Source organism: Lissotriton helveticus, chromosome 5_1 (genome assembly GCF_964261635.1).
Source record: "Lissotriton helveticus chromosome 5_1, aLisHel1.1, whole genome shotgun sequence".
Lineage (NCBI taxonomy): Eukaryota > Metazoa > Chordata > Amphibia > Caudata > Salamandridae > Lissotriton > Lissotriton helveticus.
This window is the reverse complement of record NC_136065.1, coordinates 49,765,176-49,792,645: the sequence shown is the minus strand read 5'-3', so window position 1 is coordinate 49,792,645 and position 27,470 is coordinate 49,765,176. Positions and strand designations below refer to the sequence as shown.

Genomic DNA, 27,470 nt, shown 5'->3' with positions numbered 1-27,470 from the left:
ACTTTTACTTTCAACGCATGCTTTTCCCCAGACTAGCATCACAATTACTCAAGGTGAGTAACAATAGTGAATTTAATGTCAGGACGAGGTGGATTTTTCAGAGTTTGTGGTTTAACTGATTTAGAACTTTTTTTAATAAGAATTTGAGAGTGGAAGAAAGCGTTGGTGCTGCAGAAATCTTTATTTTTCCACAGTCTGTCGACGGAGTGCATGTAACTTTTATGTAATCCAACTGGCAAGCAAAGCTTGCTCCAGTTTTGAGTATTACACTTTTAGTGCCCTCCGCACCCATATTATGGGCAAAGTAAGAAGACTAAATATAAGTTGTTTTTTTATTCAATGCTATTGCTTAAATTAATGTACTGTTAATTGCTACAAAAGATATAAATGTTCAACATTGTTGTTCGTGGTTGGGCAAAAATGTAAATTTCGGCAGCACTTTTACAGCGTTTTCATCACAACATAAATGTTCCAGCGTTCTGTAACTATCACAAACATTTGAAAGCAGAAACATTCACTTGAAAAAGCTTTTTACCAAAGAAAACTCCCAATTTTGTGGAGGGTTTTTCGTAGCAAATTTTTATTGGTTTCAATCGTCTTGATGGTTGAAAAGCTTGAAAAGTTTTGCTGGAAATGTCATGTTTGCAAAGGAAAAGCTTTACTGCCCTTATCATGCATGGTATGATAAAAAGAAATCTAAATCAGAATAAAAAAGACTGGTACTTTGGGCTGCACTGTTCATACAGGACAAATTTGATGTGTGAATGATTGGACAGCCTTCCGCCTCTTCAGAAGAGCATTATTTGCTGCACCCATACTGTTGTAGGGGTCAGACTGGACAGGGCTGAGCTGCTGCCAGCTGTGCACCTACATGGATCAGGGTCTTCGGAAGAAGATAATACAAGCATTGGCATAGCAAATAGGTCTTGCTTTTGGAACCTTATAAGTATTTAGTTATGCAGGACAATATCCTTGGTGCAACAACATCAACTGCTGCATGGCTAAACACTTATAAGGTCCAAAAGCGAGACCTATTGGCTATGCCAATGCTTGTTTGTTCATTCTGCCACGCTGCTGTCTGACATGGCTAAAAACATTGACAAAGCTAATAGCTCTCTCATACGTTAGATATACTTGCATTGCCTATGCTTGTTTTAGTCTTTCTTCGAGTTGGGGAAAATCATTCTTTTAAAAGTGTCCCCCTGGGGTCAGCATTGTTACTGTAATGGTGGAAGAGCAGGATGTGATACAACTGAGGAGGCTTGATCAGAGAGGACTGCTACCTCCTATCAAAAGGTGTTTGACCCGGTGGCCTACGCTCCCACATTGCCTTTTCTGTTAGTTGGCCCATGACGAAGCAGGGGATGTGCGCTCAAAGCCGGTTTCATATAATATGCCTTTACATCAGAATAATATATCCCGCCCGTCGGGTAATAGCTGCCAATTTTCCAGCCCTCTAGTAAAAAAGCAAGAAATTATCAACTGATTTGACCTTATTGCAAATAATAGACACCTAAAGCCGAAGATTCTGAGCCTCGCTTGAAGCTCGGTTTCAAGAGAAACATTTCTGAGGTGGACGGCAAGGCCAATTATGTTCACCACTGAAGAGCTGCATATTACTCCAAACATGATTTTTCTGTTGGAAGGACTGGCAGCAACAGAGGGTGCAAACAGAGACATGAGGTTGGTGGGAGGGGCAGGCCACACCATATCAGCAATAAATTAAATAATATGAGCTTTTGTAATTCGGTGCACATGTAAAACGCTCAATATCCATTGGTCTTATTTTGCATTTTATAAATGCAACATTGAAGAGATTAGAGTGTAGGGCTGGTGGGAGGGGGCATGAGCACCAGGGCAAAAAGCAAAGACATGGCAAGTAAAAAAAAAAATGTCTCTATCCGCCCAGCTGGCTACTGGTAGATGCAATGTAGTTGATGTTGCTGGGTTGACAACTTTGCAGTATATGTTATCACGTGTAGCACACACGCTGGTTTCTGATACACATTTTGGTGTTTGAAAAGGATGAGATACAATGGGTTTCTGCATCTGCTGCCGAGATATCTAAGCCAACTGCAGGAAATTCCAGCAGGGCCAGCTTGGCGTTTCACCCTTCTGATGTCGATGAAATGAGTTGTAGAGAGTTGAGTCATATATTAACACCAGTCACTTAAGATGCCACCAAGGATGCGGCTGCTCTGATATTATACCAGGGCAGAGAAAACTGTCTGATAAATTTTAAATAGGAACAGATTTTGTTATATTGCATTCAAGGGCCATACAAGCCAACAGACCTGATTCAGGCGGGAGACCCCAGACTTTTGAAGCAAAAATCACTTTATTTCACCTGCCTCTCCCTTAAAAATTGCCCCTGATTCAAAGTATGTCAATGGGGAAAATGCATCCCTGACATCTTTTGAAATATTCCACTTTCCAGCTGTAAAACATTGGCAAGTGTGAAACTCCTTCCCCAGACATTCAGTTGAGGTCAATAATATTTTGTACAAATATTTGTACCTCTTTATTACCTGTTTAATATCTGCATACAGCAATGAGCATTTGAAGCTTTACTAGCTAGCTTTTCCAGTGTGCTTGCCATGGTATTGCATGCACCAAGTCTGCTGTGTGTTTTTAGGTTCCCTTTGAGCAAGAAACATTTTTATTGCAATCTCAATTCATGCATGTTAGAAATGCAGGTCTCTAGTTGGCAGAGCAATCCTCCGTGTCCAAGTAGGGACTCTTCCTTCTAGTTAGGTGTGACGGGTTGGGGTAACCATGCAGGAATCTACAGGAAAAGGGCGACTGGTGGTCTGCTGTACCTCTTTCTACACCTCTTTTCCCCTTTCAGCAGGAAGAATGGATGCCCGAGAACAAAACTTTATTGCACTACACAGATGACGAACAGATGAGCGGCTCCCTTAACTGGGGATTCGTACCTGACGAGACTCCTCCCCATGACGACGTCAGCACGTTCCAGGCGTTAAGGTCGGAGACTCCCGGGGAATCAGGGTGCACCTACACCGAAGGAGAGAAGGAGGCGAGAGTGAGTGAGTTTAGAGTGACCAGAGGAGCGGAAGGAAACATCGGAGAAGAATGAGGAGCAGGTCCCGCTGCAGCCCCGACGGAGCCAGGAGGCAAACGTTACCACGAGCCGCCGTGCCACGCTCCAGGAGGAGCGTGACTAGAACAGGTACGGGACAAGTTCTCAGGGTGGGTGTGAAGGAGAGAGCATAAACCCATCTAGCGAGAATCCTCCGATCCCCACTAACCTTAAAACCCAATCGTTCACCTGCAAGAGCACCACTTCACTACCCCTATTTTTGTTTGGAGTGGTGTGTCACTAAGTGCACAAGTCTGGCGTTTTTCCCTCACTCCCCGGTCCCTTACATATGGGCTATAAGTAGGACAAGGATCCTGACACGTGTTTTCAACTTGCTTGTTTTACGCTGCATACTCCTCCACCTGAGGAGACGTCTGACCCGCGGAGACCAGAGGTTAGGAGTCCCAGCAGCCAAGCCATACCGACTTCCAAGGGTACCCGAAACTACCACCAAGACGGATCCCACCGCATTTGCGGACCAGAGACCAACAAGTAGACACAAGCGCGTCTTAGGAAAAATAAAACCTTATCTTCCCCGATCAGGCCTGCGCTCAGTTCTTGCAACCCCGCCATATTAGGGTAAGGGGATTACACTTCTAAAATAACCCCTACTCACCCCCTTGGTAGCTTGGCACGAGCAGTCAGGCTTATCTCAGAGGCAGTGTGTGAAGCATTTGCACATAACACGCACTGATACAGTGAAAATACTGTAAAAGGGCACCACACCAGTTTCATAAAACTAACCAATATTTATCTGTGTAAAACAAGACCGAAACGATTAAAGTCCAACATACAGGTATCAAGACATGAATAATTCAAACAAAGACTTTAAACACAGTTCCTTGAAGTCAATAGCTCCATCCGGGACTACCACAGCATTGTGAACAAAGAAATCCAAGAGTTCAGGCCGACAGCGAGATCACGGGCCAGCTACGTTGTCAGGAAGACCCGCAAACCATACCTTGGAAATGCAGGGACCCGTGGACCTTGTGATGAGCTCCGAAGAGCTGTGTCGGCAGGCGTCGGTTCCACAGGTCTGGGCAGAGAGTTGTCAGGCCTTTGAAGTTACTCACATTGCAAATCAAACTCCATGAGGTTGAAGTCAGGAGAGCCGGGATTGGCAGGCGTCATGCTCTGGTGTGAAGTGGAGCGGTGAGGCTTGCGGTGCCCTCGGGTTGTGGTGCAGGCAGCAGCTGGGTGATGGCATCCAGCTGCATCACTGAGACTAGTACTGCGATGCTCGTTGTGCTGCTGGCAGATCATGCTGCAAACAGCGGTGTTGTTGAAGAAGTACTGTCGTCAGTAGATGATCTGGAGTCAATGGTACTGACATCAGTGGACCAAGGCTGCAGTGTGGGATGGGACAGTGCATTGTGTAACTTATGAGCGGTGTCCCCAGGCCACAGTTAAGACAGCGGCATCGATGTCAGGGATACTAGGGTGGTGACGCTGGGCGGTGCGAAGTGCGGTGCCCTCAGGTCACAATGCAAGCAGAAGCTCGGTGGCGGAGGGCGGCGTAATCAGTGAGACCAGAGTTGTGGTGAAAAGCGGAACGGTGCTCTAGATGGTGCCAACAGGTCACGGGACCGGCAGCAGCGTCGTTGACGGCATCGGGTTGATCATTCTGTCCTCCCTGGTCCATATTCACTACAGGAGGTGGCGACAGTATTGTGCAGAGCAGACACAGCCTATTCAGGTACTAGTGAAAACTCCTCCCATCACTCTAAATGTAGAAAGGTCTATTCAGCCAGTCTATGAGTCACTCAGGAAAGGCAGGACACACCTCACCCCCCTTGGTGGCTGTCTAGAGTGAATGCACATCCCCAGATCCTGTCACTCCAAAACCAGATGGTGAATACATAATCAGGCAGAGACACACAGGATGGTTAAACAAGAAAGTACCCACTTTCTAAATGTGGAATTTTCAACCACAATTAAAAAGCCCCCTACACTAAAAGGTGTGTTATCAAATTCTAAGTTCAGAGAGCCTAAGCTCTACATCTCTAGCTTTTCCCAATGGACAGTTACACTTGTATAAATGTTGAAAGGCAGCTCCCATGTTAGCCTACAAGAGAGCTAGTCCTTGCAATAGTGAAAATGAAATTGGCAGTATTTCACTATCAGGCCATGTAAAACACACCAGCACATGTCCTACCTTTCACATACACTGCACCCTGCCCTTGGGGTTACCTTGGACCAACCTTAGGGGTTCCTTACATATAGTAAGATGGAGGGTTGGGGCCTGGCAAGAGGGTGCACTTGCCAGGTCGACATGGCAGTAAAAACTGTGCAGAGACTCTGAAGTGGCAGGTCAGAGACACCTTTGAAAGGCTACTTGTGTGGATGGCACAACCAGTGCTGCAGGCCCACTTGTAGCATTTCATATCAAGGCCCTGGCCACACACAGTGTACTTTACTAGGGACTTACAAGTAAATCAAATATGCTAATCATGGAAAATCAATCATAACACAATTTTGCAGCAGAAAAACTTGTACTTTAGCACTGAATAGCAATGAAAAAGTGCGCAGAGACACCTAACCAGCAAAAACGAAGTCCAGCATTCCATCAAAACAGGAGTTCAGAAAGCAAAAGACTTGGAAAACACGCCAAAAGATGCCAGGTCTAGGAATGTAGCAGCTGGTGGATGATGCTGCAAAGCATTTTCTGCTTTAATTAGCTCACAGCAAGTGAAAAATACTTTATAATGTAAGGAAAATAGGAATTTCAAGAAATACACACAGCCAAATAATCAAGATTTACTAACTTTTATTACTGTTAAGTACGCCTGCAGTCACACATTTCATTTTCTGCTCTGGTCTACCTAAACCTAATAAAAACATAAAAATATCACACATTTTTCTGAAGCACATTCTTTGCTTATTTGGATGTTACAGGCAACTCATGTAGGAGCTAAACAGTTTTCACTGTTCGGTAATCAGCCAAAAGGCTCAACATTGCTGATAAAAATGCAACCAAAAGAGAGAACAGAAAATGCAATTTTGTTAATCTCTCAGAAGTAATCAGATAGTCATTTTTAAATCATCTTGAAGTCATCAGGAACAATCTCAGCCTAAGAAGTAATCCTAAACTAAGTTTCAAATCATCCTCAGTTATCAGGAAGATTCTTATCTTGTGAAGTAATCAAATGGTCATTTTCAAGTCATCCTGAAATCATCAGGCTCAAGTTTCTAAACTTTGCTGATGACTTCAAGAGCTTGATGATGTCTGATGACGTGGAAATGACTTCTATAGTAGTTCGATGATCATCCAATGAAGCTGGGATGGCTTCTAAAGTAATCCTGTTTGACCACACCAACTTTGGTGCAGTGGCCCGTGCACCAAAGAATCGAAAATCTGGGCCTCAATCTCACACACTCACACTCTCCACTTGACACAGGCTCACTCACTTTCACACACACACACACATCCTTACAGATACTAACAGATGCTCACACTCTCTCTCACTTATACACACTTTCACCTGTAAGCATGCATACAACATACATTTAAAACCATTTTTACTTATCACAGCTGCCACCAAACGTCCTAAACGTGCTCCATTTTGATCCGACTAATAGTGCATAATAAGCCATTTTACACCACTTGTATTTCGAGAAAAAGGCAGACAATACTGATTACAGAGCCGTCTCAGTGTCCTTCACACTGATTTTGCCACCTCTGAGGCTAGGGATCACAAGGACAGTGCCAGGGGTCACAAGGGACAAGCCAGAGCAGAGACAGTGTTAGCCTGGCTCCCCCGGAGCTGTGTGTGAGTGCACTCGTGGAGTGTCGCCCCTGATGAGTTCAGTGAGAACACGCACTAGTTAAGTCAATTTTATTGGTTCTGCTTTACAAGAAAACCATACATTTGCACAATACACATTTCATAAATTACAATAGTGGCTTGAGCAGTCGGGTAGATATTTCATAAGAAAACAAGTTATACATAGTGGTCCGTAATTGTGATGGAATCTCTAGTTTAGGCACAGTATCGTTTTAAAATAGTTCTGTATTGTGAGATATCTCCACTGACCTCGTCATGCTCATGTTACAAACACACTGTCCACAGAAAGAAGTGTTAAACCCCGGCACAGAAATATCAGCACAATTCACTGGTGATGGGACACAAAAGCATTAACATTTAAGGTAAAAAGGAGAGACAAATACAAACCCATTTAGAGGCTGATTTGTACAAAGTGAAACCCGAAAACCTGGACTAATCAAGGCTTTGTTGCTTAATCAAATTGCGTGATCTTAGGCAAATATTTGATTTCAATGATCCTCCATTTTTTTAACTGTTGCATATGAGAGCACCTCCAAATCAGTGAGTTTAGAATACAAGTATTACAAAAACCTATTGTTTTTGAGGTAATGGAGTACACTTTTGCTTTATCTTTAGGAATCTGGGCAGGTCCTGCTTGGAGTTAGAAGCGCAGGTGTGACAGTCTTTTTCGGCGACCCTGCCCCCCACAACCAACTTATCCAATGATTCCCTCACCTCCACCTTCCAACAGTACCACTCATCCCTACACAGCCCGTGTTCCACAGGCATTTACTGCTTATACTAACCATGGGGTGTCAGAGCACTTTACACCAAACATACATTATACAGAGGCAAAGTGTAAATAGGTCTATTTGAAATGTTACACAAACTAATGAGGATTATGATTCTGTGATCTGTATGGACACATTCTTTGCAGCCGGCATATTAACCCTCTGCGCTACTTTATGATGAGTCAAAACTGTGACAAGACAAAACTTCCATCTCTCTCCAGCCGAAACATTTATCACCTGCGTTATCTTGACATTTTTATTGTTGCCTTAAAACTGCTGGAAACACAAGGAAACAGCATGTGGTTTTAAAACCCCAAAGTTATGTCTGAACTCAGCGCCTCTCCCAGGTAGGCGCCAGTGCGGCTGCACCAGTCGCACTGTCCTAAAGCCACCCTGAATCTGGGTTACACACAGGAATCACGTGACAACTGTCTTGCCTCTGAGGTTACTAATATTGCTTTCACCGGAGCGGGGGCAGGAATGCTTTCTAAACACAATCACTTTCAATAAGTACTTCTAAGCTCAGCGCTATAATATGCACATTAATGTCAAAGCTCCACGTGTACAAAAAATACACATTTTTTATTTCTACTGCGATTTTAGCATTTCTTACATGATGTTTGGTGCAGGATTCAATTGGGGAACATTTCCTGAGCTTCTTTTAACACCTTAAGTGCAGAGGACGTAACAGTTACGTCCTTAGCAGTGGCACTGGTGTGCCAAGGAGATAACCGTTATGTCCTCGGCACACAACCGCCTAATGCCTTTGTTATAAATAGGAGGGATTTCGTGTTTTTGGGTTTTGTTTGCCTCGAAAGGTGGGGAAGAGCTTCCTCAACCCCTAAGGTATTTTTTTCTTCAATGTAATGACGATTGCACACATGGCACATTGACGTCATTACACTGAAATTAAAATTGAAAATTAGTTTCAGTTGCAGTGCTTCTGTGCTCGTTGTGCAATCTTATCCCCTGAGCACTGATACACACGGGAGAGGTATCACTGGAAAGGGGAGAACCTCCCCTTTCTAATGGTACCACTCCCTAGTGGATTCTTGCTTGGGGATCGCTCCAGGAGGGCCCGGAGGGGCAGAACGCACACTAGCAAACCATGGATTCTTTGTTTTTATTGCAATGGGGTGGAGGATGTCCTAAATGGGCACTATAATGCTCCCACCCCTAAAGAATTGGCACATTCTTTCTTCACCACCTGGGCTGCAGATGGGGGTAATAGCCCCAGATCAACCCTCCCGGTATGGGGTCGGGGGGCAGAAAGGCCACTAGCCACCATGGAAGATTTTTTTTTAAAGAGGGGAGGGGGCTGCGCCCAAAGGTCATGCCAATGCCCCACCCCAACATAAAAAGGACAGTCTTATTGCCCACACCTGATGCAAATGGGGATTAGCACCGCTGATCAGCCCCCCAGGGGCAGAAAGCCCACTAGACACCAGGGATTCTATTTTTGTGAAAATGTAGGGATGGGAGCTGCCCTAAAGGGACATTTTAATGCCACCACCTCTCCCCAAAATTGGCACAGTCTTTCTACCCACTAGGCACCAGAGATATCAGATCAAGATGGATTTTATCACTGCTTTTATTATGGAGGCATGGACAAGGTCCTGACATTGTGCAGGCTTTGCCTGCAAACTTTGTTTGTCATACGCTGGATCGACCTTCAGGAAGAGGGGGGGGTTGCGGTTATATAGCACAGCAGCCTGGAACCCTCCTTTTCTATGGCCTCCAATCAAGTATGTGAGGCGCTGTCCATTAGTGTCTGCCTTTCCCCCCAAAATACCTTTAAAGCACTTCTGATATATCGTCCTCCAGGGCCTAGAAGCGTGTTCCTGGACTTGCTTAGTGCTCTGTTGGAGGAAGGATTGGGCTCGAACTCCTTTACCATCAAGGGAGATTTTAACTTCTACCTGGAAGATGTTTCAGATCCGGATAATAAGAGACTTATGGATCTCATGTATGGAGGAGGGCTAGAACAAAGGGTGGTTGGACCTTCGCATACAGCAGGGCATACCCTGGATGGTATTTTTTCTAATCACTCCGGTTTGGACATATTGGAACTCTTGCCACTTCCATGGACTGATCATGCAGCCATTATCTTTACGCTCTCACAAGCGTCTCATAGTCAGGCTGATTCCAAGCAAAGGGACAAGATTGCTACCTGGGCATGGAAAAATATAGATGGGTCTGAGATTGGCACTTTTTTAACCTTAATTACCCCCAGTATCCCAGCAGATGTGGATAAAGCAGAGGAGATGTAATCAAAGTGGATTCAGAAGGCCTGGGATAAGTTTGCAGCTACTAAATTTTTCACTCCTAGGCGGCCCCAGCCTCTGCCCCTTGGTTTTCTGTTACTCTGCAAAAACACAAAACCGATTGCAAGCAGCTTGAGAGGATATGGAGGAAGGGGTATAGTGCTAAGAATAAAGAAGAGTACAACGAGAGCCTTACGATCTTTAAGAAATTATTAACAAAGGCTAAAAAAGCCTATTTTGTGGATCAGATAAAAAAGGCCAACTCTTCCTCCAGGGAATTGTTTAGGACCATTACGAAGCTTACGATTCCCACCAAACCCATTATACACAGTAGCCTGGCACTGTGTGAATCGTTAGCCTCCTTTTTTTAGAAAAAAGTGGAAGGGATTTTTTCATCTTTGTCTAATTCTCAAGGAGGGGCAGGGGAAGTAGCAATTAGCCCGGACCCTAGGGTGAGGTTGGCTTCAGACCGATTAGTGAGCTTCAGTCCACTACAGACAGAGGAGGTCATGGGCTTGCTGCAGGCTGCCCGGTGGGGAGCGCCTAGTGATCCCTGGCCGGTGGCGGTACTTAAAACCTGTCCTGAGGTCATTGCTACAACACTTACCCGAGTGTTTAACATCAATTCTGACTCTGGGAATTATCCTAGGAGGTGGAAAGTCGCCTCTATCCTTCCCTTATTAAAAAAAACCTAGTCTTGATAAAGACCATCCCAATAGCTATAGGCCCATTTCCCATCTTCCGCTCCCAGCTAAAATACTGGAGAAGGCCATAAATAGGCAATTAAGTTCTTTTTTTCAGAGAACCAAGGCTCTCGACCACACGCAGTTTGTGTTTGGCCACGGAGGAGGTTAGAGCTGCGGAAGACCAGGGAGGGGCGGCTGTCTTGATTCTGTTGGATCTGTCGACAGCCTTCGACACGGTTTATCATGGGGTGTTGATAGACTGGTTGTCAAGGGCGGGGGTGGAAGGCAATGCCGGGAGCCTCCTGAGGTCTTTTTTGGCCGACAGATTCCAGACAGTTGATTTGGGGCTTGATAAGTCCTAGCTCTTTGACCTCCCTTGTGGGGTACCAAAGGGCTCTTCCTTGAGCCCCACACTTTTCAACATTTATGTTAGCCCGCTGGCAGCCTTAATAAGATCTCATGGCCTGCATTTCACTTCCTATGCAGAGGACACGCAGATCGTATTGTCCATACAACGAGGGGCGCAAGGGAATATGGCCGTAAGGTGCCATGCCAAGAATACCTGAAAGACATTGCGGGCTGGATGGCCTCGAACTGCCTCTAATTTAATGAAGGGAAGACCGAGGTCATGGTATTCGGGAACAATCCTAACATCTGGACTCCGGATATGTGGCCTGAGGCACTGGGAAAGCCACCTGTCCCCACGTGCAAGGCAAAGAATCTGGGTGTAATCATGGACCAGAAACTGGATTTTGGGGAGCAGGTCAGTGGAGTGGTTGCAACTTGCTTCCATATCCCCAGGATACTGAGAAAAACTAAATATTCTCTTCCAGCTTATGGTTTCAGGTTAGCCGTCTCAACTCTGATTCAGTCACGTTTGGACTACTATAATAGTCTGTACCTGAATCTGTAAAAAAACACCTGTACAGACTACAGATGGTTCAAAACGTGGCGGCGAGACTGCTAACAGGTATTCCGAGGTTTGCCTCTGTACGAGAGGGATTAAGCAAACTGCATTGGCTGCAGGTATCTAGACAAGCTCAACTTAAGGCAAGGTGCACAGTATTTAAAGCATTGAAGGGCAGTGGCCCAGAGTTTTTGATTAGGTGCTTCCATTGGTATGTGCCTGGGAGAGCGCTGCGCTCCGCCGAAATCAGACTAGTGGCGTTGCCCCGAATAAAAAAGGCCAGTTGGGGAGGAAATTCCTTTTCATACAGTGCAGCAAAGCTTGGAATAGTCTGCCGGCACATATTAGGATGGCCGAGGGGCTCCTTTCCTTTAGAAAGGGGTTAAAGACGTGGTTATTTGGGGATTAAGCCCTTGTACTCCAGGGGATCAGTGCGTAGCGCCAGGACACCCTTGGGTAAAAGTGTGCTTTATAAGCTCCAAATAATAATATGATTATGGGCATGCCAGGGAGCGGCCCCTCAGGCAAGGGTTGCTCCCCTTTTTTTGTGAACACCTTGGGGAAGATCAGCGATATTTTCAGGCACACCTTTTCCCAAGGGGGGGCAGAAAACCACTAGACACTAGCAAAAGTTTCCTTGTGTGTGTGTGAACTTGAGTTCGGCTGACAGTCTGTGTTTACTGGCATTTGGCTGACTATCTATCTACCTGTGTTTTTGAGCCAGGCTAGTTGGCTATCTAGGAAAACCTACCAAACCCAGACATTTCTGAAAGGGAGACACCTGGGGAGTTCAGGGAGGTGTAGGTTGCTTGGATCCCACAATGGTTTTGTACCCAGAATCCCCTACAAACCTCAAATTTAGCTAAACAAATCACATTTTCCTCACATTTCTTTCTGGGATCACGGCACCAGCACAAATTTCCTACCACCCAGCCTTCCCCTCTATCTCCCGAGTAAACTGACACCTCACTTGTGTGGGTGGGCCAAGGTCCTGTGACTGGGAAAGGCCAAAAACATAGATATTGAGGGGATAGCACAGCAAGCTCTAAGTGCTATATATTTTTATATATACGTTTTTTAGGTGATTCTGCATTGGACACCCGAACCAGTGAGGTATCATTTTTATCGGGAGACCAAGGGGAATGCTGGGTGTTAGGAAATTTGTGCTGGTGTGGTGATCCCAGACAGAATTCAGAATTCTATCTTCTTTTCAGAAATGTATAATTCTCTGAGATACATTATAGCTTTCACACTCATTTCTACCACAAACTGGAAAGAAGTTGAAAGCACAAACAATAGGAAAAATAGGCTATGGTAAAATGCCAAAACGGTGTAGAAAATGTTGGCTTTCTCCCGCAGCACTCTTTTTTCCGATTATTTTTACAAAAAAAAGAAATTGCTCTATTTTGACCAATTTTCGGTCCCCCCAAGGGACATCTACAAGCCCTGGGTACCTTTATAATCCTCAAAATTGTGGAAGAAAAGGATGCAAATTTGGTATGGATACCTTATGTGGACAAAAAGTTATGAGGGCGTAAGCGCAAACTACATTAAAAAGTCAAATTAGGGCATGGCACAGGGAAAGGCCTGGGAGCAAAGGGGTTAAAAGTGTACAAGGCAAAAGAGATACATAGGTCCACATTTCTAGTTGTCATGGTAAGATGCTGGAGTGTCCTTGTGAAAAAGATTCTTTGGAATGTTGGTGTTTGAACTGTATATGACAGTTATGGGGGGCTCTTTACAATATTAATTCTACATGAAAAATAATTTTTTTCAGTAAGTGGAGTTACTTATCCCCACAGGTAGCATTTCATTATTTAAAAGGTCTCTGCTTGTGCTCCTGGCCACATTGTTATCACTGCAGGGGGTGAAGCTCCCTGCAGCTCTCACACCAGCCTCAGCTCCGCCCCTCCAAAGAGATAGAAGTAGGGGAAGAGCCTCTCTGTGAAGGGGGCCTGTGGGAAGGAGTAGAGAAGCTCCATGGAGTCTGCATTATACAGGGACAGCCGCCCCCCCTCGTAGTCCAGATACACCCCCAGCTTCAGGGGCTCCTCACTAGGGTACAGATGGGTCTCACCGGAGGTGAAAGCCGAGTAGCGACCGTTCCGCCCCTGCACAGCCCAGACTCCCTTCTCAGGTGACAATGTGATCCCTCCCTTCCTGTACAAAGACTCTGCTGCGACCCCCACATGCCACTGCACCCCATCCCGCAGCGGCTGCACCTCCCAGTAATGTCTGCCGGAGGTGAACCCCTCGCTCCCCAGTACACAGGAGAAGTGGGTGAATCTCTTGGGGGTGTCCGGCAGGGTCTGTGCTGTGCCCATCTCTCTCACTCGTCTACGCCCCTCAGACAGGAGGAGCTGTGGCTGAGCTGTGTCGGGATCCAGAGTCACCATCACTGCAGAGAAGAGATTCACAATTAGAGATTTAATGACACAAAGAAAGGCTGTAATTACTTCCTCTGTTTTACATATCATTAATTTACACCACATCTGGTAGGAGCACGAGGTGCTAGAGCGCAGCACTACATTAAAGCATGCAGCACTAGACTGCTCACTACACTGAAGCACGCATACACTTTAAGATGTACTCTACTAGTCAGTACACTGTGAGTGACAGAGGTACTGAAAGGTACACTACTAGACAGTACACTACATTAGACAGTAGTGAGTGACAGCACTACTATAAGGTATACTGTATTAGTCAGTACACCACCTTTTTATGGTACAGAGTAAGAAAACTACTAGAAGGTGTACTGTTCTAGTCAGTACACTACAGTAGATGTTCAGTGTGACAGAACTACTCCAATGTACATTGTACTATGCAGTATATTGCATTGCATGGTATAGAGTAACAGACCTATTCTGCACAAGTCAGCACGCTGCATTACATAGTACAGATTGACAGTGCTTATGAAAGGTATAGAGTACTTGTCAGTACACTGTGTTAGATGGTACAGAGTAACAGAGCTACTAGAAGGTATATTATTATCATAAAGCCTTCCAACTAAGACATTTATCAAATTGGATTACTACTCCATCGGATAATAGGCCTCTTTGGGTGGATCTTGAACTCTCTTTTTTAACTCCTTTCTCATTCCAGAAATATCTTTCCTTTATCCAAAAGCCACAAAAGCTCTCTACTCCCATAGTTAAGCAATCACGTAAACTATTATCCAATGCACCTACCTTCTTAAAAGGAAATCTATATATTGGAAGGTTTGGAGGAACAAAGGTCTACTTTGGGTTCACCAACTTTTAAACCAATGCTCACCAATTTAATTCACACAACTACATACTCTCTATCATTTGCCTCCTTCCTTTAAATCTAAATTGCTGACTTTGCAGAACATAATAATTGAGGCATACGATAACGTTACAACGTCACCCTCCTCACAATCCCAACCCCTCTTCCCATGGCACAATCTCTTGCTCATAAACCCCAAAGCTTCTAATATGTATTCCCGTCTAATGGCACCTCCTGAAAATCGACACAAAACCAAAGTAGAACTTTTGTGGGAATCCGATCTGAAAACGAACTGGCCTATTACTCTGTGGAATAGAATTTGGTTGAAACTCAGGAAATCCTCTAGAGTGGTCAGCACAACACAAACACTTTTCTTTATTTATAATCTGTTATTTTTTACCCCAGTTTATCTAAATAAGGTACATAACACAAATCCTATCACATGTTGGACATGCTCCCAAGGTGACGCTGACCTTAACAACATGCTATTTACATGCACACATGTTTTTACATTTTGGAAACATGTTTGGCACCAAATCAACATTCTTTTTCATTCCACAACACCCCTATCCCCCACCAACATTTTCCTAGGTAGTTTAGCACCGGACTGGGGGAAAAGTCAATCCCACCTAAAACTCATTGATCTACTATTGGCTGTAGCGTTTCAACAGACATCAAAACATTGGAAAGACTCTTCTAAGGCACTTCTAAACTCTTCTAAACACTCCTATTTAGCATGGTGGTATGCTGTAGGCCATAATCATCGCTTAGATGCAGCCCTCGTTTACCGTATCTTTTTAGCTACGAAAAGATTACACCTTTGGCCCCCCTCATACACTTTCTAAATACAGCAGCAAAGAACACTGCTTCCCCTGCTCCCTCAATGCAAGAAGTTACCAAGCCTCCCTGACTTCCTATTGTTTGCTTTTATATAATTCTCATTAATTTGTCAATCCCAAATATACCTTTTAACTGTGTATTTTTGACATGTAGTGAGAATCGTGATATTTATGAACCTCTGAATGTTTTCATATGGTTTTCTAAGTTACACTTTTATTGCCTTGAAGGTTTTTTGTATATCAATAGCATTCTTAAGTATTCTCTCCTGTCTTTATGCATTGGTAAATGATTGTCTGTACGAAGTATTGTTTTCACAATCACTTTAATTTTTCAATAAATTTTACTTGAACTTAAAAAAAATCATATGAATTAGTGAGAACTACTCATGAGTCATATTATTTACAGCAATAAGATGTATACGGATACAAAATAAACAAGGGGTTATAATTATACAAAATAAAATATGTATTAATAAAAAGAATGCTTCTACTAGACAGTACACTGCATTAGAAGGCACACAGAGACAGAGCTACTAGAAGGTATATAGTACTAGTCGTTGAAGTGATGGCAAACAACTGCAGCAGCGACATGCTTCTCCTCGTTGCTTCGCGCTTCCAGCTCCCAGCGATACGCAGCCTTCACAGAGGGCCCAAACAACAGTAGGCACCTCTCTCCAAGTAAAATTCCCAGCAAGGGAATTCAGGGGAGCTGATGGTGAAGTCTTGTATCCCTAAAATACTCACTTCAAGACCTTGGATATTCGTCTTCAAGATTGCAAAAAAGTACACACAAAGTTCCTTTTCTCCTTTCCTTGGCAATAAACTAACCGCTGCAGGCCAACCCCAACAGCACAGCACAGGGACAGTCTTCTCCTTCAGCTTCCTTGGTTCTTCTCCTTGGCATAGGTTTGTCTTGATTCCCAGAAGTGATCTAAAGTTCTGGGGTCTGTGTCCCCCTTTTTATACACACAAATCATTTGTCTCCTAAGGCAAAGAGTGTCTGTGCCTAGTCCAAACCCGTTCTGGGTCGATTCTGCCAGTGCACAACTTCTTCCTTTGTCAGTATGGGCCAGGGTCATCGGGCATACCACAGGAGGTGGAGCCAGCATTGTGGAAGGCAGGCACAACCCTAATCCGGCCCAGGTGCTACTCCTCCCACCCCTCCCAATGCAGAAAGGTCTATTCAGCTAGTGTTGACTCACCCTGACTCCTGGAGCAACCCCCAGACCCTGTCACTCACAAAGCAGACATGGAATGCACAAACCTAGTTGAGGCAGGCTGAATGGATAGGCCAGAAAAAAACCTACTTTCTAAAAGTGGTATTTTCAAACAAAGAATGTTAAGACCTACTTCACCAAAAGATGTATTTTAAGTTTTAACATTCTGAGTTCAGGCATACTAAACTCGAATTTCTACCTAGTTCCCTGGGTCAGTTAGGATTATAAGATGTTATAATCAAACTGCCCATTCTGGCCTATGGGAAAAGGTAGTCTTGCAATAGTGAAAAACGAAATTGCCTGTAATAAGTTTACAACATACAATGCACCCTGCCCATGGGGGTACCTTGGGACTACCTTAGGCGTAACTAACAGCCCCAGGGTGCACACAGGCTCTGAAATGGCGGGCCTGAATCACATTTTACCAGCTCCTTCTGTTGATGGCACGACCAGTGCTGCAAGTCCACCAGCAGCATTTCATTTACATGCGCTGGGCACACATGGTACACAGTACTAGGGTCTGATGGGTAAATCAAATAAGCCAATCATGGAGTCACTAATCCATTACAACAATTTACAATAGGGAGTACTTGCACTTAGGCACTGAATAGCAAAGGCAAAGTGCCCAAAGCAACTATACTAGCAAAAACATAGCAAAAGACAGGAAGCAAAAGTAAAAAAATGGAAGGGAGATCCACACCAATGGTGCCAGGTCTAACACGTGTCCCCTCCAGCTGAAATGTGGGGAGAAGTACCCACCCCTTGGGAGTTCTCTTCACTAAGGCGGAAAAATCTGGACAGACCATAATCATTGGCATGTCCTGTACCAGGGCGGTGTTCCACCATGAAATCCGTCCCCTGTATGGAACCACCTCAACAGCTCTGGATTCTAACCCCTCATTTGTATCAACCATATGAGGGGCCTGTGTTCTGTCCGAACCCGGAAGTGTGTCCCAAACAAGTATGGTCTCAACTTCTTCAGTGCCCAGACCACAGCAAATGCCTCACACTCAATTGCACTCCACCTATGGTCCCGTGGAAGTAACCACCTACTGATGAAGGCTACAGGTTGATCTACGCTAGGCCCTCCTCATTAATCTGTGATAGAACAGCTGCCACACCATGCTCTGAAGTGTCTGTTTGCAAAATAAACTCTTTTAAGAAGTTGGGTGCCAGGAGCGCTGGCGCCATGCACATGGCAGTCTTCAGGGCATCATAATCTCTCTGACAGGTGTCAGTACAAACCACTCTCTTGGGCTGCTTTGGAAGTCCGTTCTGTCAAGGGTGCAACAATGCTGCCATACCCCTTGAAAAACCTCCTGTAATACCCGGTGAGTCCTAAAAAGGCTCTCACCTCTGTCTGGGTCTTGGGGTGTTCCCCAGCCAGGATGGTATCAATGTTGGGCTGTAGGGGCACCACCTGGCCACTCCGCACCTGGTGTCCCAAGTAGACCAGGGAACCCTGCCCAATCTGGCCTTTACTCACGTTGATCTTGAGGCCTGCCCCTTCACAGCACCATCAACACTTCCCAGAGGTGGCGCAGATGTTCTTCCCAACTGGCGCTGAACACTGCAATGTCATCCAGGTAGGCGGAACTGAACTCATCCAGTACAACCAACACCTGGTTGACCAACCTCGAAAAGGTGGCATGGGCATTCTTCATCCCAAAGGGCATAACCCGGAACTGGTAGTGCCCATCTAGTGTGGAGAAAGAGGACCTCTCTCATGCCCCATCAGTCAAGGTGATCTGCCAGTACCCAGACGTTAAGTCAAATGTGCTGAGGTACCGGGCAGCCCCTAACCGATCAATGAGCCCTCAGTGGTCCACCAGAACCTAAGATCTGGTGTGACACCCAGTATGGCAGCCTTTGGGACCAAGACCACTGGGCTAGCCCAAGGACTGTGAGAGGACTCAATCACCCCTAACGCAACCATCTTGGAGACCTCCTCCTTGAAGCTCTCATCTTGTCAGTCACCTTGTAAGTTTTGTGCTTGACAGGAGGACTGTCCCCAGTGTCCACAATATGGATGCGCCAATCAGTGACACCAGGAATCAGGGAGAACAAGTCAGAAAACTGTCCCAGCAACTGGTGACAGTCATTCTGTTACTCGGGGGTCAGGGTGGAAGAGAGCTTCACTCCATCCACTGACCCATCTCGCTCTGTTGCAGACAAGAGGTCAGGAATATGCTCAGTCTCCTCCTCCATTCCAGCGTCTGTTGCTAGGAGTAAGCCTGGGCGTAGTTTGCATAGCATCACTACACGTAGCTTCACGTAGTATACTTTGTACATCACGTAGTACAGTCTGCGTAGCGTAGCTGATGACACTGTGTACTTGTCTGCACTGTGAAAAAATTGCAAAATAATTGCAAATGGCATACTGCACAGTGCCAGTTATGATAAAATAAGTCTCTCTTTTTTATATGCTAAAGAGCATATAGTAATTTCACAATAGTGAAACTGAAAAATTACCAAGCAGTGAGAGAGTTGATTTTTGGATCCTCCCTTACCTAGGGGGAGTACCAAACAGATGCCTCGAAAACAAAAAAGCACATTATATTGAATGATTTGGTGGTGGTCCCATCCTCTCAGGACCACCCCAAGCACAGTTATTGGCAAAAAAGCATTCCCAACCAAAGGCCATGCAAAGCATTATGGGATGAGATTAGCAGTGGGCAGTGAATATTATATAGTATCCAATATCAAAATAATTCTACAAAGAGCTGCAGTTCAACTTGTGGTTACTAGATGTCCGTCACGAGTTAAATGCAAATGCTTGATGAAAGGGTTTCAATGGTTTTGCATTTGACTCGTGAGGGACATCTAGGGACGACCAGTGGAACTGCAGCTTGATGTAAGAATAATTTCAATGCTTTGCATTTGACTCATGAGGGACATCTAGTAACGACTAGGTGAACTGCAGCTCTTTGTAGAATTATTTTGATATTGAATACTATAATATTCACTGCCCCCTGCTAATCTCGTCCCATATTGCTTTGCAGGGCCTTTGGCTGGGATTGTTTCTGTGCCGATAACTGTGCTTGGGGTGGTCCTAAGAGGATGGGACCACCACTGAAGTTCAACAAAATGTGCTTTTTGTTTATACTCTTTGTGTTCAAGGCATCTGCTTGGTCCTTCCCCTATGTTAGGGGGGGCCTCCAAAATCATCAGCTCTCTCATTGCCTAATGTTTTCATTGAAAAAGTTCACTTTTGGGAATTGGTTATATTCTTTTAAGCATGTAAAATTGTTTTTTCAAAGTATCTGAGAATGTTGTTGGTTTAGCTGCTACGCTATGTGATTAAGTACCATTTTTGTATTATACTACATGCAATTTGCAAAGTGTGAATTAGCACAAACTTTGAGTTCTCCGTCAGCGTAGAGTCTTATGCCCAGGCCTAGCTAGGTGCATGCCAACTTTGGACCTCTCCAAGTGGGGCTTCAGGCGGTTGACATGCAGGACCCGCAAGGGGTTCATGGGAGACCGCAAGTCCCCCAAGTAGGTAGCCAGACTTTTGTGCTCCACCACCTCAAATGGTCTGGTCCACTTATCCTGGAGCGCACAGGGCTCCACTGGTGCCATGACCCACACTTTCTGACCATGCTGAAGCTCTACCAGAGTGGCATTCTGGTTGTACCACCGCTTCATCTCCTCCTGGCTGGCTTCCACATTCGCCTCAGCGAGTTTTCTGTAATGCCTAGTTTGGTTCCTGAAGGCCAGCATGTACTATATACATCCTGGGGAGGTTTCCTGGTAGATTTCTCCCAGCCTTCCTTGACCAAACTCAAAGGTCCTCTCACTGGGTGTCCATAGAGAAGCTCAAAGGGACTGAACCCTAGAGATTTCTGTGGCACCTCACGGTATGCAAAAAGCAGGCATGGTAAGAGGACGTCCCACTTATGCCTCATAGGCTCCTCAAGACCCATAATCATGCCTTTCAGGGTTTGGTTGAATCTCTCAACCAACCCATTTCCTTGGGGGTGGTACGGAGTGGTGAACTTATATGTTACACCACACTCCTGACACAGGCACTTCATATACTTAGAAATGAAGTTGGTGCCTCGGTCAAACACCACCTCTCTAGGGAATCCTACTCGTAAGAAAATTCTCATCAGTGCTCATCCCACCACGGGGCCGTCACTGTCCTCAGAGGTATGGCTTCCGGCTACCGGGTGGCATGGTCCACCAAGACCAGGATGAATCTGTTGCCCATGGCTGTCATGGGGTCCAGTGGCCCCACAATGTCAATACCCACCCGTTCAAAGGGGGTGCTGACCACAGGGAATGGCCGGAGAGGAGCCTTGTGCTTCCTCCCACTCTTTACACTTGCCTGGCAAGTCTGACAGGTCCTGCAATGAGTGTCTGAACTCTTGCACATTTGGGGCCAATAAAAGTGGGTGAGAAGCCTCTCAAAGGTCTTGTCCTGCCCAAATGTCCTGCTAAAGGCACATCATGAGCCAGCCCCAGTAGGAAGGCTCTGAAGCACTAGGGTACCACCAGCTCAGCAACCTTAGGCTCACTACACAGGAGACCATTCTCCCAGTAGATCCAATGTGATCCAGACTGATTACCTGCTGCCTGGTTTGCAGCCTGCTGCAGCTAACCCACAAGAGAAGGGCACTTGTTCTGCTCCTCACAGAACTCCACCCTGGAGGGACCTCCTTCCTGCTGCCAATGGGTCAGCTCAGGCAGGTCTCCAAGTTCAGCAGTCTCTTCCCAGGTAGGCTCCAGGGCATCCCCCTTAGGGTCTGCCTCCTCCTGGGCCGTGGGAATCTCAGGGGCCGGTTTTCCATTCCCTCTACCTCTCCTCTTTAAGGCAGGCACCTGGGCCATTTTCTCAGGCTCCAGGTCCTCTTGAACACCCTTACTGGCTGCCATAGCCTGAGTTGTCACGCAGGCCCACTCAGGAAAACCCAACATCTCTAAATGAGCTCTCTGCTCCACCTTAGCCCAAGGGGAGCTCTTCAAATCGTTACCTAACAGACATTCAACAGGCATGGCTGGCCTCACAGCTACTTGAAGAGTCTTTGAGACCCCCCCTCACCACAAATGGAACCTGTGCCACCTTGCAGTGGCTCTCTGTGTTGTCAGCAGCAACAACTCGGTAAAATCCATTGGGAACTACCTGCTCTTCAGACACCAGCCGACAACTGACAGCTGTCACACTGGCTCCGGTGTCTCTAAGAGCTTCCACCCTCTTGCCGTTGATGGTCAACCACTGCCTGTACTTTTTAGTGTTATCAGGCAGCTGGGTCCTGGGGACCAGCTCACAGTCTCCTAAAGAGACAAGGGACATCTCTGTGGGACCCCACCCACCTTGGCCGCCCATCTCCCCCCAAGGGTTACACTAGCCAACTGCCAGAGTGGTGCACCAGTGAGTGCTGTCTTCCCATACAAGGGACATCTAGCATCATAAGAACATTGGCCTACTAGACCACACTTAAAACAGGTCTTAGGCCCCTTGTGAACAGGCTTGTCTGTCGGAGCAACTACCTTTTCTCAGGGGGAGGCTGGGAACCTTTCCCTTGGATCCCTTAGGGATTACTTTGGGGCCCTTTCTGGAACTCCCTCTGTTTACCCTTGTCCCTCCCATCTTCTGCTGGGTACCATGCCCAACTTTGGCGAAGTCTCCCACATGACCCTTCTGGACCCGCCTCCTCAGCAAGCATCCTAGGGTTAGTCAGCTTGCTAACAATAAGATGCTGGCGTAGCTCTGGAAAACAGTTATTTGACAAGTGTTCCCATGCTAACAAATCATAGAGCGCCTCAAAATGATCTACTTTGCCATCCTTCACGCAACCATCCAATGCTCTGCAAAAGAAAGACACATCTTCCACCCAAGTGGTAGATTACAGTTTTCTGCAATTTCTAAACGTTTGTCTGTATAACTCTGGGGTCAAACCAAATCTGGACATTAGGGCTCCCTTCATGTGGGTATAGGGCATCTGCTTCTCTGTAGGCAAATTCAATTAAGTGTCCCTCCCATCACTAACAAAGCGGTCCAACTACCCCGCTCCCCAATCCTTCTCAGGGACCCGGTGGGCCAACATTGCAGCTTCATAAGCCCTAAACCATTGACCAATATACTAATTCTTGTGGAAATCTTTAACTACATCTTTGGGGATGTAAGCTCTTTCTTCTACATGCACTGGCGGTATGCTGCCACAAGAGGGAGGAACCTCTAAAGTTTTGGCCTTGAGTTCCAATTCCATCAATCCTCTCTCGTGCTCAAAATGCATTCTCGTTTCCTCTAAGGCTAACTTCTTCATCTCTAATTTCGTTCCAAGCTCTATTTTATTGTTCTCTGTCATTCATTTTGAGCCTAGCGAGCTCAACTTATGCATCCTCTCCTTTGCTATGTCCTCTAGCTCGCCTGGGGACATTCCCTTGGAAGAAACACTGTTTCCCAGCCCTGAAGGTGCTTTCCCCCCAGTTGGGCCCACTGGCCCCTCAAGCAGCTCATCTAAATTCTCTGCCTTCATTGCTGGCTCCTCAGGATGCTCACTGGCATTTCTAGATTCTACCCAGGCCCTCAGCGCCTTTTGGTATTCCTCTTTCCAGGTGAGGCTTTCACAGAGATTTTTAAATTTCTTGCACAAAGCCTTGAGATGAGGCATGGTCCAGGTATCCAATTCAATTCAATTCAATAAAACTTTATTCAGATAAAAATATATCCATAAAAGTACAAAGATAACAAATAACATGTACATTTTTTTAAATTTGTTAAAATATTACAAGACGAATGTACTAAAATTCATGATATTTAAAAGATGCAGCAAATAAGCAAATATTTCAAAAGACCAGGTGTGAAGTACGACCAGCTACCTAGAAGCTGTAAATGGGCAACACATTTGAGGAAAGCAGCATTATTTCAAAAACAAAAAGATACAAAAGAATTTACATTGAATGGTACAATCGAGTGTAGTAATCAACTAGCAGCATAAAAAGCAAATACTGGAGAACCACACTCTTTGCGATTTTGGGACCATGAAATATAGCGGAGCAGCAGTTCATCCTTTTTTTAGAGCTAATCATAATCTCTTTGATATTTAATACAGGCCTTCAGAAAACAAACTATGGGTTTAAAAGCGCCGGACGACAGCGGCGCAAACCCATGTGTTTTTACAGTGGGATAACCCAATATCTCCGCGGGCATTCGTATAAACTACAGAGAAAACCCAAGTGCAATAGTGATTGCTCTGACAGTTCATCGCAATGGCATGGGGGAAGGTTACTAGACCAATCATTTTGCTTTGGGAATGTTAGCAGTCGACGGTAGATGTTGAATCGAAACCGTGTTAGTAGATATTTGTCATAATCTGTAATAGAGTGTAAAAGGTACGGCTGAATCCCAAGAGAGGTCTGAGCCACTATCAGATGGACATTTGAGGGTTTTGAAATCTCCTTGGTTAATTGAAGCTCACGCAAATGTGTTAGACATAGGGTTTTCAGGTTTTCCCTTGATATTTCAGCTGTAGTTTCTGGGTGCAGAAAATAGGTTTCTAAATTTATATCTAAGAGAATGTTACGCACATAGGCCAACCAAGGGATGGCAACCGTAAGTCGGCGCGCTTTTAGGAACATCCAGGAGGTATCTAATGAAACTGTTTTCCACTTTCTGAAGAATGTCGGTTGCAACATAGCCCCACAACCCTGCCCCGTATAATGCCACAGAACAGCATTTTGCTTGGTAAATTCGGAGCAACTCCCGAGAAGGGCGCTGCCCCAAGTTCTGCGCGAAAGTTACCAGGGCTGTATTGGCTCTAAGAAATGACAGTTTCCTTGCTTATATGGCTTGATGCCAGCTACACTTATTGTCAATTAAAATGCCCAGGTAGGGATAGGCGTTCGTGCATTCCAATTTGGTGGTATTAACATAGATACCTTTTGACTGCATTGTTCTTTTCCCTACATGCATTACATAGGTTTTTTTTTATGCTGACGTTGAGGTCCAAACTCGCCATAAAATGGCAGTATCTATTGAGGAGTGATTGTAACTGAAGAGGAGTCCTGGTCATGATGACCGCGTCATCCGCGTAAAGCAATGCGGGAATTGGGTGACGGTCTATCATGGACAGGTCTTGGCTCCCCTCTAGCATTGCCACCTCTAAGCCGTTTGTATAAAGATTAAAAAGGAAGGGAGCCAGAACGCAACCCTGTCTGACTCCCTTGATGACAGGAAATGGTGCGGTAAGCTCCCCACCTAGACCATATCTTACTTTGGCTGATGCATCTGAGTATAGGTCTTGCATGAAATAAACTAGTGGAGGGTCTACACCCATGTTCAGCAAAATTTTCCACAGCTTGCCGTGAGAGACACAGTCAAACGCTGCGGACAGTTCGACATAGGCCAAGTGCAGCTTGCCATTCTTTGCCCCCACATATTTACCCATTATTAGGGAAAGATTTAAAGCCTGTTTCACCGCCCCCAGCCCTTCGCTGAATCCATATTGTAAATCTGATGTTATATGATTATTGGATGCACAGTCTTGGAGTCTTAGAAGGACTAGATGCCCCGCCACTTTGCCGGTACGTCCAGGAGGGAAATGGGTCTGTAACAGGCAGGATTATTGCGGTCACCTTTTTTAAATATGGGGAGCAAAATTGAGGTGGACCATAATTTAATTGGGCCTATTTTAACTACTGCTTCAAAAACCCTGGTAAGGATTGGGTACCATAGATCAAGGTTGTGTTTAAAAATTTCCACAGGGACCCCGTCAGGGCCTGGAACTTTCCCGCATTTTAGATGCTTGAAGGGAAGTAATTACTTCCTCGTGATCAAAACAGAGGTTTAGTGAAGGAGTTAGACAGTTACGTGGGTCACTCCTCCCTGGTGAAGCGATGGTCTGCTGATGGAAACCCTCTGTATATCAAAAAATCTTAGAGAAGTGGCTGACCCATGCAGCTTCATCTACTGCCACTTCAATTCGGGGGAAAGGAATTTGGATCTGTAAGGAAGGGGGTTTTGACAATTTGCCAGAAAGTGGTGGTATCCTTCAGGGCACAGCTCTGATGCAGTTTGTCCCATAATCCTTTTTTAATATCTAATTTGCATTTTATTAGGGCCTGATTATAATCCCTTCTTAGTTTTGTAACTTCCTCTTCATCTCGAACAGTCCTGCATAGGGCTTTTTGTAGGAGAGAATAGGCTCACCTAGTTGTGGAATTAAACCAGCCCTTTTTGGGATTTTTGTTACATTTCGTTTTTCGGAGGAATTCATCCTTAATTGTATTGGTTATGTCCAGGAAACTCGCCAGAATCTGTGCAGGTTCAAAGTCCAGGTTGAGGCATACTTCCAGTTGTGGAAGTGTGCGTCTCAACACTTTGGCTGTAGTTTCAGCAGGATCCGTTTTTTCCCATTTTATTGAATAACCGTTCAGTTTATCTACCCTCAGTGAGTGTTGACTTAATAGCGTAGGGAGATTGTGCTGTTTGCATGTATCAGGTACAATGATGGTCACGGTATTGGGGAAATGGTCATTAATGGGACTATTTCCTGTATTAAAACTGCGTAATTGTTCTTTCATGTTTTGGGAGACTAAAATAAAGTCGATTAAACTGGACAGGCCTCTGCCATTAAATGTAGGTGAAAACCCAACTGGTGGAGCTACAAACTCATTTGCGAATCCAAGCTCTAAAGTAAAAAGCATCTCTGTCAGATAATTCCCCATGCTGGTATGTGGGAAGTGGGTTAAAGTAGTCCCACTCTCATCCACAATTCCGCATTTCATGGTATCGTTTTCCTTGCATAGGGTTATATTAAAATCCCCTCCCCAAATCACGTTAAAAGATATGTTTTTACGTTTGTTACGTTCTTCCGTTAGGAAAAGGGAAATTTTTCCAGAACGGGGAGTACTTCTTTGTGCGTTAAATTATTATAAAAATTAATTTTATAGTAAGTAAATGTTTTATTGAATGAAATTTTAAGAATTTGGAAATTCGGAGTCTGAATTAATTCCTTAATGGCTAAACTTGAAAAATCGTTTGAGATATATATTAACAATCCGCCTCTTGCTCTGCCTGAAGAGGAAGGTTGGGCAAAGGAGTTATATGCCTTATAACCTTGCAGATGAACAGGTATAGTCAGCCAGGTTTCTTGAAGACAGATAATGTTATAATGTCTTATATCTGTTAGCCAAAAGGGTAAGTCTATCTTTGTACGCAGCCCTGCCACGTTCCAAAATATCATTTTAAGAAGAGTATTAGTTAGTTTTACACTTCCCTGATTCAGATTTTCTGGTTTTGCACCTACAGCGTCTTCCGCGATTCCACTCTGAGGAAGCAAGGGGTAGACCACTGTTCTTAAGGGCGGGTCTACTAAAACTGAGACATTGTCCCTTGGTGTGGGTTGACAAGACTCAGATACTCTGTTTATGGTTAGGGATTTGCCTATAGTGTCATCATAGATAATACTATTATTAAGGGACGAGTCATGAACGGTCTCTGAATTGTGGTTTTTATATTAACAGTCATTCATTGTCATCTAGACCTGACAAGGGACTAAATCTATTGTAGGTGGTAAGGGCTTGGGGCCAGGTATGTAGATCATAAAGATTTCTCCGCATGGGAGGCTGGGATTACTTCTGGGTGGTGCAGGTATCAATTCTCTCTTCTTCCAATACGATGTCTACAGATACTACGGATGCTGACTTGCT

The 27,470-nt window shown here is 45.0% G+C and overlaps 1 protein-coding gene across 1 annotated transcript in view; it reads right to left on the bottom strand.

The window, feature by feature from the left end:
• Positions 1-6,922: 6,922 nt before the first annotated feature.
• LOC144754121 (E3 ubiquitin-protein ligase TRIM39-like) overlaps positions 6,923-27,470 on the bottom strand; it is a 215,306-nt gene continuing 194,758 nt past the window's right edge. The window contains exon 6 of the mRNA XM_078641688.1: positions 6,923-13,910. Within this exon, the coding sequence (XP_078497814.1) occupies positions 13,399-13,910 (512 nt within the window). The 3' untranslated portion in view covers positions 6,923-13,398. The remainder of the gene's footprint in view (positions 13,911-27,470) is intronic.